The following is a 13725-nucleotide window of genomic DNA, read 5'->3' as shown; positions in this document are numbered from 1 at the left end:
CAAATTAGCACGTCGAGAACGTCACGTACACTTCCAGAATGATGAATTAATGTTGAATGCGTTGATATATGTATGTTTCAGTTGCGAATGACGGATACTTAATTATACTGCTCCAAATATGTTAAGGACCACCTGATTCTTCCATAGTACCGATTCTTCCATAGTACAATAGTCAATCTGTCATGGCAAAACATCTTAGGGACCACCTGATTCTTCCATAGTACTATAGTGAATTTGTCATGGCAAAACATCTTAAGGACCTCCTGATTCTTCCATAGTACCATAGTGAATCTGTCATGGCAAAACATCTTAAGGACCACCTGATTCTTCCATAGTACTATAGTGAATTTGCCATGGCAAAACATCTTAAGGACCTCCTGATTCTTCCATAGTACCATAGTGAATCTGTCATGGCAAAACATCTTAAGGACCACCTGATTCTTCCATAGTACCGATTCTTCCATAGTACAATAGTCAATCTGTCGTGGCAAAACATCTTAAGGACCACCTGATTCTTCCATAGTACCATAGTGAATCTGTCATGGCAAAACATCTTAAGGACCACCTGATTCTTCCATAGTACCGATTCTTCCATAGTACAATAGTCAATCTGTCATGGCAAAACATCTTAAGGACCACCTGATTCTTCCATAGTACTATAGTGAATTTGCCATGGCAAAACATCTTAAGGACCACCTGATTCTTCCATAGTACTATAGTGAATTTGCCATGGCAAAACATCTTAAGGACCACCTGATTCTTCCATAGTACCGATTCTTCCATAGTACAATAGTCAATCTGTCATGGCAAAACATCTTAAGGACCACCTGATTCTTCCATAGTACAATAGTCAATCTGTCATGGCAAAACATCTTAAGGACCACCTGATTCTTCCATAGTACCATAGTGAATCTGTCATGGCAAAACATCTTAAGGACCACCTGATTCTTCCAAAGTACCGATTCTTCCATAGTATTATTATCGTAAATCTGTCATTGCAAAACTGTTTTAGCAGTATGTTCTCAATACACATGATGCATGGGGAAGATAATTTATTATCCTACCTGTGGATTATTGTTCAGCAGTTTGCCAATAAATGTGCCGCTGAAATCCACATTCGCTGAAAGACCACAATGTAAGATTCTTCATATCACTTGACTTTCCTCGTGTTTCAGACCCGCTCATCATGGACATCCAGTATTTTTACAGTCTTGTTCTAATCTGCCTGTTATCAGCAAATGCATATGGTAAGTTCTTCAAACTTCGTCCGATGCTATTTTTAGCAATGAAACGGTATGCAAATATTAACCACTTGCAATTAAACGAATTCTAAACGTTACAACTCAAAAGAAATTATGGACAATCACATTCGTTTATATTATTATAGTTAACCTTAACCGATTAACTATAGTAATAGGAAAGCATCGGTTGTCCTTAATTCTCTTGAGTAGTATACTGTCCCCATTAAGGACATGAATTATATATAAAGAACTATGTATTGAAAGAAAATACTTTAACATGTTTAGAATTGTTTTTTTCTGGTATAGGAACGTTTCCATCAAATCATTGACACACCAACTTGTACATGTGATTGAAGAATGAGACATTTGATTGCTGTATGCTGAACGCGACAGCAGTGATGAATGACTAAATTGTCTCTCATATTACACAGCATCTACAACATCCCCTGCTCCATCGCCCCAAGGACCTACTTCAGTCGCACCGGCATCAACGACGGTGGCAACGGATTCTTCTTCAGCAGTAGCAGCCAGCAGTTCGATAGCACCAGGGACATCAAACACAAGCGACACAACACCACCAACTACTACTACTACAAATGCTGCAAGTGAGTTGTTACTTAACACTACTGTCTACAGAGAACAGTACTCCCTCAGGAGTGATTTCAGGAAAGTCGTTACTTGAAGAACTGTCTACAGACAACAATACTCCGTCATCTGTCTAGTGTACAGGTGATGCAGGTAAGTCGTTACTAAACACTACTGTACTCCGTCATCTGTCTAGTGTACAGGTGATTCAGGAAAGTCGTTACTAAACACTACTGTCTATAGACAACAATACTCCGTCATCTGTCTAGTGTACAGGTGATGCAGGTTAGTCGTTACTAAACACTACTGTACTCCGTCATCTGTCTAGTGTACAGGTGATTCAGGAAAGTCGTTACTAAACACTACTGTACTCCGTCATCTGTCTAGTGTACAGGTGATTCAGGAAAGTCGTTACTAAACACTACTGTACTCCGTCATCTGTCTAGTGTACAGGTGATTCAGGAAAGTCGTTACTAATCACTACTGTACTCCGTCATCTGTCTAGTGTACAGGGGATTCAGGAAAGTCGTTACTTGACGCTACTGTCTACAGACAACAATACTCCGTCATCTGTCTTGTGTACAGGTGTTTCATGAAAGCCGTCACTAAAAACCAATTGTCTACGGGAAAATGTGTTAACCTACGGGTATATTCGATAAACGTTTACAATGATTTTAAAATATTCTTGGCTCCGAACAACTTTCACCTGTTGTTTCAGATGCATCATCCACGTCAGTAGCAAGTCAACCTGACATTTCCACGACCAATATTCCATCGGCGTCAACAAGTGCTACGCCTGTGGAAACATCCAGCAATATCCCGTCTTCCTCCACCTCCTCAAGCTCAGTGAACTACTCCGGAACTTCAAATGATGTTACCTCTCCTGGTCCCAGAGTCAACTCCTCCGTGAGCCCAACCTCTCCCAGTTCAACGTCCAACTCGTCTCTAAGCACAGTTGATACGACTCCCACTACGACGTTCATCTCGTCTGTAAACCCCGGATCCACTTCCGACGCTTCAGTGAACTCTTCTTCTGCCACGTCAGCATCAGCATCTTCTGTCACAGCAAACAACAGTGCAAGTTCCACAGCCAGTCCAACACCAGTAACAACTAACTCATCAACGTCAGAGGAAGTAGCATCCACAAGCACCCCATCCAGCCCGTCCGGGACTCCTGCGTCCAACGCATCTGCAACTCCTGTTGAAAGTAGCACTGGCGGTACAAGCGCTGGATCGGATACTAACACATCTGACTCAACTACCGCATCTGGATCTCCCACAACACAGCCACAGTCTTCGACACCATCTACAAACCCATCTTCTTCAGCAGCATCAGATTCATCTCCAGCGTCGACAGATTCCACAACGTCTTCGCAACCAACGTCTACAGATGCTCCTGTGGAATCGACAACAGTGACACCTGCTGCTCCGGTTGAAATAACACAGCCTCCACTGAGTACATCATTCCCTTCCTTCGCTGCAAAAACAGGTGAGTCGGTGGTGTGTTCAGTCTCATTTAATATCAGATCATTTCCCCCGATACGATACCTCTCTGCGTACAGATCTGAGAATACGTCCAGATGTCGCGTCTGGTGAGCGAGTCAACCAATATAAGTTGTAGCTTCGAGTACGAGTGAGCGAAGCATTCAGACAATCATTCCTGATTTCGTTATCTCCGAAACAAATGTGATCGAGGAATTCCGAATGCAGAATAATAAAGCAGGACTATTTTGTACTCCGTCATGATGCCATTATGTTATTTTGTATCTTTCTTCATTTTGTCGCTTCTGAACAACATGGCATTTACAACGAAAAGGCTGGGCTATCGAGGTATTTGTTTTCCGTGACGTCCCTTTTCTCTCTCATTGTAATTGTCGAAGAGAGCAGACTGGTGGCACAGTGGTTACAACATTCTTCCTTACGCCGAAGACCGGGTTCGATTCCTCACATGGGTACAACATGTGAAGCCCATTATTAGTATCCCCCGTCGCGATATTGCTGGAAACGCCTTAAAAACGTCGAAATTGCGTTCCCAACAATGCCACATTATTGTATATGTGGTCAGGTGCCATGTTGGATATAACATTGTTATTCTGTATTGTATATGTGGTCAGGTGTCATGTTGGATATAACATTGTTATTGTGTATTTTAGGTGTGGCCAGGTGTCATGTTGGATATAACATTGTTATTCTATATTGTAGATGTGACCAGGTGTCATGTTGGATATAACATTGTTATTGTGTATTGTAGATGTGGTCAGGTGTCATGTTGGATATAACATTGTTATTCTGTATTGTATATGTGGTCAGGTGCCATGTTGGATATAACATTGTTATTCTGTATTGTATATGTGGTCAGGTGTCATGTTGGATATAACATTGTTATTCTATATTGTAGATGTGACCAGGTGTCATGTTGGATATAACATTGTTATTCTATATTACAGATGTGGCCAGGTATCAGCTATCTCTTGCGTTTGACGGTGACAACAACGGCCCTACGACGTCCTGCAACGATTCGTCATTACAGACGGAGGTACGACACAAGACAAGCTTAAATGTCATATCTTCACCCACGCTGTTGTTAGGATTGCTGTAAAAAAGATAAAAATATTTTGTCAATCTCAATTACTTTAAATTCATATCTCTGTTAAACTCGAATTTTTTATATTTACAAAAATAATGTCCATGTATATTTATACGGCTTGCAGGAAAAATAATATGCTTTACTGCTCTGAATGAACTAATAATAAATGTACTATAGGCCTGTGGCCCTCTCATTGTGGAAAAACGTAGTGCGGCGTTATTCATTAATATGTAGAAGTATTGAAGAAATTGTTACCAAGCAAATAATGAAGGAGATTTGAGTTTAGTATGTTTATTACATGTAAGTAAAGTTGTGAGAATGTATTAATTATTATTTGGGACAAATCCTTTTTAATTCAGCTTGAGGACCGATTAAAAACAACAGACGGCTACTCGGAAGTACTTCGAACTAGGTGAGTGTATCATTTGTACATCTCAGTATTTATCCAATAGTTTTTAATTGATAACTAAGATTGTTTGTTTGTTTCAACATTAACACAGTGATCTGTACAGACTGCCTAACCTCAATGAATATTACAGATCAAGCGTCAAACAGGACAGGAACCATTTTTTAAAATAAAATGAATATGTACGACAATGCTCTCTCATTAGGCCATTTCATGACACTTCTTTTTATTTTTTGTATTGTTTGTTTGTTTGTTGTTGTTGTTTTACGCCGCAGTCAGCAATTTTCCAGCTATGTGACGGCGGTCTGTGAATAATCGAGTCTGGACTAGACAATCCAATGACTGACATCATCAGATTCGATCTATGCGATTGGTATACGACGACATGCATCAACCAAATCGGCGAGCCTGACCACCCGATCCCGTTAGTCGACTCATACGGCATGCAGAGACGCCTCTTACGACCAACATGGTTTAGTGAAGGCCAATGCTAACCCGGATCTTCAGGGTATTTCGTTATGTAGATCAATGATCTATGCGATTGGGACACGATGACATGCAGCACCCAAATCATCAATTCTGACCACCTGAACCCGTTAGTCGTTACTCTATGCAATCATGGGTTACTGAAGATCAATTCTGATCCGGATCGTCAAGGGGAGAGTACATATGTGTACTACCTGACACATAATGTTATAAAATCATTGTAAGTGTCACCTCAATTTGTGTGATCACAAGCGTGGTGGGTAGCCAAGTGGGTAATGTGTTCACCCGTCACGCCTAATGCCCGGGTTCGATTCCCCAAATGAGTACAATGAGTGAAGCCCATTTCCGGTCTCCCCTGTCGTAATACTACTGGAATATTGCTAAAAGCGGCGTAAACTCACATTCACTCATTTGTGACACCACCACCTGTATATTAGATTTTCGTATGTATGCTGATTTCTCCCAAAACGAAGCAAGTCTAGAATTACCACAGGTTCAGCCATCTCACTGGGGCTCTTTTTCGATTTAGATTTAAATGGAGTTGTTTGTTTCTCTCTTAATATATATATTTTCAGAGACATAGTGTCAGTCAAAAGCCTGTCGTAACGCATGTTGTATTGTTTTCAGTTCCAAGAAGTTCTCCGCGGTCTACCAGGCAAAACATCTCTATGGTAGTATGGCAAATGTGACGACAAAACAACTTGAAGATGCCATGTCTACAAATCCCAGTTGTTTCAACTACACGGCGTTTAATGACAGTTTTCAACAAGCCTTTGGAAAATGTGCGTATAACCGCGGAGTCAATGTGATTATTTTATGGACGCTTCGCAACATGTATGCAAAGCGATGGAGAGAGAAAAATGCAAGGGACATTACTCTTGCATCCCTACATCATTGATATAAAGATTTGTTTTGTTTGTTGTTGTTTAACGCCGCACTCAGCAATATTCCAGCTATATGACGGCGGTCTGTAAATCATCGAGTCTGGACAAGACAATCCAGTGATTGACATCATGAGCATCGATCCACGCAATTGGGATACGATGACATGCATTAACCAAATCAGCGAGCCTGACCACCCGATCCCGTTATTTCGCCTCTTACGACAAGCATAGTCGCCTTTCACGGCAAGCATGGGTTGCTGAAGACAGTATTTGAAATATTTCTTGGAAAAATTGGTCAAATAGACTCCACACGTAAATGGTTCAAGTGGTGTCCATCGTCCAATTGACTTGCGCGTCATTGACGCGTTTCCCGTGGGAGGTATCGTTTATATTTTAGGATTAAGACATTTCTGTTGCTTAAAAATTAGGCAGTCCTAACATCAATACCGGTTTAAGATGGTTTTAGTCGGAATCGCAATATTCCAACTTTATCAATGCTTCTGTAAGTGATCGAGCATATGCCAGGGAAACAAAGGACATTTGACAAGCAACGCCCCCTACTTTGTTCATGAAAAATAACGGGGCGGTGGGGTAGCCTATATCTAGTTGTCAAATCGTTCGCTTGTCAATAAGAAGCCCTGGGTACAATGTGTGAACCCCATTTACAAAACCCGCCGTAATATTGCTGGAATTTTAATAGAAGCGGCGTAAAACCACACTCGCATACTCACTCAGAAAAATAGCAGTAAAACATACATATACAGGTGCATCAATATTTAGTATACCTGTATTATTAATGTATCGCCAAAATGGTACAGTTTCACGCCCCATGCCACGTTGGGCTTTCCTTCCCCATGGAGATGATACTTTCTGTAATATAACTGACATACTGACCAAGGCGACGTCGAACCCAAGTGAGGTCATTGAATCGTTGACGTACGATGTTGTGTTTGAAGGTATCGACCCCATGCGTACCCTTACAATTTTCTTCATCTTCTCTCTCACTACAAATGGGTTTTGGGAAGAAACATACACTTCCAAAAACAGTGTTATTTTTTCAAGCCGATCAAGCTTATCACGTACAGTTGACTATATTACCATAGAAACTTTTAAGAATAGTGTATTATTTATTTTCTGACGAAACACATTTGCCTTTTTGTTTGCATTTGGAACTGCAGAATATATGATTAAGTGGGAGAGTGAGTGGGCTAGATTTAACGCCGCTTTTAACAATATTCCAGTTATATCGCGGCGTGTCAGCTTAACGTGGGGGAAAGCCAGAAATGATGCCGGTCTCAGACGTTAACCACTTCGGTGAAACCTGTGAGGACGGGTGTCGTACTGACAAATCTTGAAACATAATCGGGACGAATCGGGATTCGAACCCACGATCACAGGTTCCTGATGTGCCCAAGGAACGCAACTCTGCATAGCGTCGGACTATATGAAAATGAGAAGGAGTGGTGTTTAACCTTTTTCCAGAAGTTATTATGTTGAATATTTCTGTTTGATGCTAGTTGCTGCTTTGACGGATGACTACTGCAAGGCCGAAGACATCTGCAACACGGGCTACACGTGCAGGGACCGTCAGGGGTCTCCTGTCTGCATCAGCTTATGTGAAGGCTTCGTTTGTCAGAACGACGGAGCGTGTGTTGTCGTTGTCAAACAGGACGGTCAAGCTGCAGCTCAATGCAGGTATGACAGATCATTGATGGTTTGACCTAAAAAAGAAAAAAAATATAATCGACTCTTAAAATTCCACCGAAATTACACATGTATTAAACGATTATTGAAGCTTTTCCATTGATAAATATGTTTAATTTTTGTCTCATTTGTCCTTTTTTACCCGAATTCAGAAAATTAATTATTAGTTAAAAAAAATCTATAAATGAAGAGTGCACTTATCTCATTTGAATCTTTGAAAAAAAGATAAATCATATTTTGAAAATTGGGTCTGATAGTATCCCACATTATTTTTTGCCCCACGAATAGATACGGATTCCCACTGATACTTTGGGTTCGAATCCCGGTTCCATCCGATCATGGTTCTAGGTTCGTCAGCACCATACCCGTGTTCGTGGGTTTCACCAAAGTGGTAAAAGTCTGAGACCTGCAGCAGAACTGACCCGCCGTGATATAACTGTCAAAAGCGGCTCAACTCACTCACTCACTCACACTCACTCACACTATGATGAGTGAATGCTCCGGGGTTATTGCCGCTTTGAAATGTTCTTTAAGCATAGGCGGACAGGGAGGGAGGGTACAGGGGCTCCGGACACCCCACCCACCTCCTTAAAGAGCCAATTAAAATCTATTTATTGCCTTTGGTGGTAATTTATACAGAAATAATGATTTCTTTCGAAATAAAAGGAGGGGGGGGGGGGGGGGGGGGGGGGGGGGAGATGCGCACCCCCCACCCCCCTCCCTCTGTATCCATCCATGGGCCCAGTCGTCTAAGACGCCGCGATTCGTGGGCACGCCAGAAACCTATGATTGTGGGTTCGAATCCCGGTTCGCCCCGATTATGTTTCTTAGTTTGTCAGCACCAAACCCGTGCTCGTGGGTTTCACCGAAGTGGTAAACGTCTGAGACCTGCATCACTTCGGGCTTTCCTCCCACTTGAAGCTGACACGCCGCGATATAACTTGAATACGCTTTAAAAGCGGCATTAAACCCAACTCACTCACTCACTCTCCCTTTTAAAAATGCAGGTTCCGCCCTTGTTCGGTGTTATTTCGGAGGAGTGTGAGGAAATCCCAAAGTGGCGTCGCAGATATAGTATAATGCTGCTACATCGTTATGCTTTTGGCGTATTAGGGGCGGTGGGTCAGCGTTCGCTTGCGACGCCGAATGCCCGGGTTCGATTCCTCGCATGGGTACAACATGTGAAGCCCATTATTGGTATCCCACGTCGCGATATTGCTGGAAACGCCTTATAAACGTCGAAATTGCTTTCCCCACAATGCGTTGTCCCCAGCCGCGATATTGCTAGAATAGTGCTAAAAGCTGCGTAAAACCAAATTCATTAGTTCTTGGCGTTTTCCAGGTGCACAGATAACAACGAGCAGGTGTTTTCCGGAGACAAGTGTGAAGTGGCACGCATGAACCCGGATCGAGTAGCGGCCATAGTCGGGGCTGTTTTAGGGGCCTTCTGTTTCATCCTACTGGTGGCTCTGTACTGTATGTGCTATAGGAAGCGAGAACGGTCGGGGCAGAAATAGTAAGTACTTCGTATATATAACTTGCTTTGACTTTTCTTCTTGTAAATGTCGAACTGCCGTATAATATGCGTATGTCTATACCCTATATTGGTGCTGGCCTTCCCAAGGTGTGTCCGTACAAGCGTATGTTGCCGTCGTGTATTGGTGATGCCATGTCGTGGTTTATGGTAGCGGGTGAGCAGGGAAATTAGAAACGGTTGAAGGGTTGCTCGAGTCATATGCACGACCCCAATCCCCGGGATAACATCCTGCAACATCATGGATAAAGGTCTATGTGGAAACTTTAAAGGAGTAACATCTGATTATCCCCCCCCCCCCCCCCCCCCCCCCCACCCAACCCCCAACCCCCACCCCATCCCCCACCTCTGCTGCCCCCAACCCCTTCCCACCGCCACCCCCTCATTCTTTACATTGATCAAGTACTGAATATTCCCCCCAAAATGCCAAAAATAAAACAAATGATACAAGGAATACACTTCGGGTTTCGAATGCGTTAAATCATTAAGCAACAATGAAATTGCACCACTGTTTAGGCGATGCAGAGTTAGCTCCCTTACATCGTTGACATAAACTTGAGTGGAAACGTCACAGGAGGTTGCTCTGGACGCGTTGAATGAACATTTCCTATATCCCGGGTAATGTTTAATCCTAATTCCCACCAAACCAGGGGCATCATGATAACAAGTGATGTTATATGTGACCTTGACCCTAGTTCACATTGCCAGTATGGGTTAAAGACATTGTTCATAAAAATACGATTCTCTTCTCATCTTTAATGCCGAAAACCTGCATTAAATAAATCGTTACATATGAATTTAAGTGGTAACTCATGACTATTAAATATATTTATATACTTTATGGCTAGTATCAATATATAAAGCTCTGAATACCAACTAAAGGGACTAAGACTTCCTTTGAAAGTATTTTAATAAAAATAAAAAAGTTAAGTAAATGCCATCTGTCATATTTTCTGACGTCATAGTCATGCTACCATGGTGATGGCGTTGCTAGGTGATGCTTGCTATGCTTGCCGACCTCCTGAGCAGTGTGTTTCTCTTGCAGTCATCTTTCTGGTGTATATAACGAAACCTATGACAGGGCGTCTCTTGACATGAAGACTTTGTAGATAGGAATAACAGGTATTAATGGTAAGTATGTCATGAAGAACCAGTGAAGATCCAGGGTAGAATAGGTCTTCAGCAACCCATGCTTGCCGTAAAAGGCGACTATGCTTGTCGTAAAAGGAGACTAACGGGATCGGGTGGTCAGGCTCGCTGACTTGTTGATGCATGTCATCGATCCCAATTGCGTGGATCGATGCTCATGATATTAATCACTGGTTTGTCTGGTCCAGACTCGATTATTTAAAGACCGCCGTCTAACCAACGTAAGAGGCGACTAACGGGATCGAGTGGTCGAGCTGACTTGGTTTATGCGTGTCATTGTGACCCAATTGCGTAGATCGATGCTCATGGTGTCAATCACTGGAGTTTCTGGTCCAGAAACGATTATTAACAGACCGCCGACATACAACTAGAATATTACTGTGTGCGGCGTTAAAAAACAAACAAATCTTACGAGGTTTTTAAAGAGACCTAGGTCTCAAGTGCACAAGTACAGTGTTTGCCATTACAATGTGTGGTAATCTTTGTGCAGAGAATTATGTTTATACTACTGAGTGACGAGATAAAGGCTGTTGAATGTTTACTGTTACTGAGGGTATGTGCTGGGTTCTCACGCTTCTCGGGAGCCCAGTCGTCTAAGGCTCTACAATTCTCTGAGAAGAGTTGCGTCCCATGGGCACGCCAGTAACCTATGATTGTGGGTTCGAATACCGGTTCACCCCGATTATGTTTCTAGGTTTGTCAGCACCATACCCGTGCTGGTGGGTTTCAACGAAGTGGTAAACGTCTGACACCTGCATCACGTCGGGCTTTCCTCCCACATTAAGCTGACACGCCGTGATATAACTGGAATACTGTTTAAAGCGGCGTTAAACACTGGTCCCTCACAAGTTCTTCGGGGGTGATGGGGTAGCATAGTGGTTAAATCGTTAGCGCGTCACGCCGAAGGCTCGGGTTTCATTCCCCATATGATATTGCTGGAATATTGCTAAAAGCGGCGTAAAACCACTCACTCATACACTCTTCGCGACTTTGTGCAGTATTTCAGTTTTATAACTATGTGTCAGCTTGATATGGGAGGAAAACTCGACTTCTTTGACGTTTATCATTTTGATATGACCCACGAACGCGTGTATGGATCCGACAAACCTTCCAATAAACATGGAAAACCAGGATTCGAACCAAGGATCGTTGGTTTCTAGCGCTCCAAAGGGACAGCTAAATATGATGCCCCAATATTGGGGAGTAAACTATATATGATAAAAATCTCTCAAAAACTTCGAGATAAAAATACAAAGTTGGGACCGAGTCTAATGTTCGAGATAGGGCCATGTATTTTTATATCGAATCTGAGATAAGCGGTATGTATTTATATAGTGAGGCGGTCGCGGCCGGCGAATAGGTTCGAGATATCGGTACATTCGAGTAAACGGGTCTCGAGATAACGCTCCCCCCCGTGTACAGTAATAGTCTTACAATTGCCTTTACTTAAAGCAGTAACAGTATTGTTGCAATACCCACATAAGTTGTCCCCGTGTTCGAGTTTGGTTTTGTGAATTTAGCTACCCGTGGATTATGTACAATACTACCTTCGGGTGTTGGTATATGTTCCTGGATGGCGGGAAACATATCTTAAAGGTACATTATGATGTTCCCCACGCCCTAACTCTGCTTGTCCTAATAACCCAACCAAGGTTAACGTAACACACGTGACTCACCTCTGAAATCGTCCAAAGAAGCAACACAAACAAATTAAAAACTTAACAAAAAAATGCTGTCTTCAAACTATTTTAAAAAAAACGTAACTTCCCATGTCAGCTTTCTAAAGACGACTTAATAGCGCTATTGTCAATAAAAAATCATCTCTGATAAAGTACGGCCCATGTTGATACGACTGTGACTACGGAGACGTGGGAATGTGTCACTGTCGAAGGCTCGTCATATCTCTACCCAGTATAATAGTAAACTTTATGAGAACGCCGGCGTTTTCATGAAGACGTCCCATCAAAAGGCCGAACTGGGCGTTGCCTCATAACGCTGTGAGCATATCTGGTTCTCATTGATACTGTTGTTGCTTTTGAGACACATGCTATACAGATAAAGTGACCCCGATGGTTTTGTTCGGGCTGGTGTCGTACATCGACTGCGTCTATTCACGGATAACGTTGAAAGTTGCTTTCATTTTTAGTGTAAATGATAGCCTATTAGGGATTAAATGTATTCACCATGGTCTATGGGAGCATATATCTTTACAATTACGCTTATAACAGGTCTTATATTAGCTTGGAGTTTTATCCGTCCCAGCTAGAGATGTGTATTTAAAGAGACAGCTACAGGTACAATGTCGATTTTATAGGAATTCGATATTCATTACTCAAAGGTATTATTTAAATGCTGGCTTACTGGGCTTTCGGGTAGTTTCATATAATTTCGTATCAGTTTGTGGGGAAAGGAGTCGAAACTCGTCAGGTAGTGGATTGTTATGGATGGTCTTGGGACTGGGTTGTATCCACAAAGTAGTTAAGGTACTTTCTTCTAAATCACAATACGTGCTGGGGTATCTGAGGCAACACGTGTGGCCCAGTCGTCTAAGGAGCGGCAGTTCGCTGTGCAGAGTTGCGTCCCTTGGGCCCGAAACCTGTGAATTTGGGTTCGAATCCCGGTTCGCCCCGATTATGTTTCTAGGTTCGTAAGTACCTTGTCCGTGCTTGTGGGTTTCATTAAAGTGGGAAACGTTTGAGGCTTTACACTCACATTAAGCTGATCAGCTTCAAAGTGGCGTTACTCACTCACTCACTCACTCGGATATCTGAATAATGAACTAAAGACAGAGTTCTTAGTTAGAGTTCTCGCGATGGTTACTGCTTTAGTCATTTAGAACTTCCCAAAGCACGAATGCATGCTTGATTTCTATACTCGGTCAATCTTTTGCGTGAAATTGTGTTTCTATTATCGCCGTCATACTTCAAATCACACTAAAAGTACACTTGACAGTTACTTATTTTCACTATCACAAACGCGTACTAAAATACCTTTGGTGTGTGCGTATTCACAGTTAGATGGAGCGAGACGCCTCTGTCGACACTCAGGCAGCAAGATATACACAGTGAATGTGTGGTCACATGGTAACGCACTGGCAATGACTGATCTCTGCTTATAAATCATACACGTTTCATTTTGTCTTTTGTTTG

The 13725-nt window shown here is 42.3% G+C and overlaps 1 protein-coding gene across 8 annotated transcripts in view; it reads left to right on the top strand.

Moving 5' to 3' along the window:
* LOC139463819 (uncharacterized) overlaps positions 1-13725 on the top strand; it is a 64973-nt gene that overhangs the window by 48768 nt on the left and 2480 nt on the right. For 7 of the 8 annotated variants that reach the window (XM_071245155.1, XM_071245162.1, XM_071245156.1 and 4 more), the window contains exons 2-10: positions 1176-1247; positions 1673-1846; positions 2545-3315; positions 4274-4362; positions 4773-4825; positions 5933-6087; positions 7707-7884; positions 9236-9409; positions 10473-10558. In XM_071245155.1, coding sequence (XP_071101256.1) covers positions 1187-1247; positions 1673-1846; positions 2545-3315; positions 4274-4362; positions 4773-4825; positions 5933-6087; positions 7707-7884; positions 9236-9409; positions 10473-10536 — 1719 coding nt within the window. In that variant the 5' untranslated portion in view covers positions 1176-1186 and the 3' untranslated portion in view covers positions 10537-10558. The remainder of the gene's footprint in view (positions 1-1175; positions 1248-1672; positions 1847-2544; positions 3316-4273; positions 4363-4772; positions 4826-5932; positions 6088-7706; positions 7885-9235; positions 9410-10472; positions 10559-13725) is intronic. The other variant, XM_071245163.1, reaches the window with a different exon arrangement.

This window comes from Haliotis cracherodii, unplaced genomic scaffold (genome assembly GCF_022045235.1).
Source record: "Haliotis cracherodii isolate W230 unplaced genomic scaffold, xgHalCrac1.p SCAF_16, whole genome shotgun sequence".
Taxonomy (NCBI): domain Eukaryota; kingdom Metazoa; phylum Mollusca; class Gastropoda; order Lepetellida; family Haliotidae; genus Haliotis; species Haliotis cracherodii.
The sequence above is the reverse complement of the archived record's forward strand: the minus strand, read 5'-3'. Positions and strand labels throughout refer to the sequence as shown.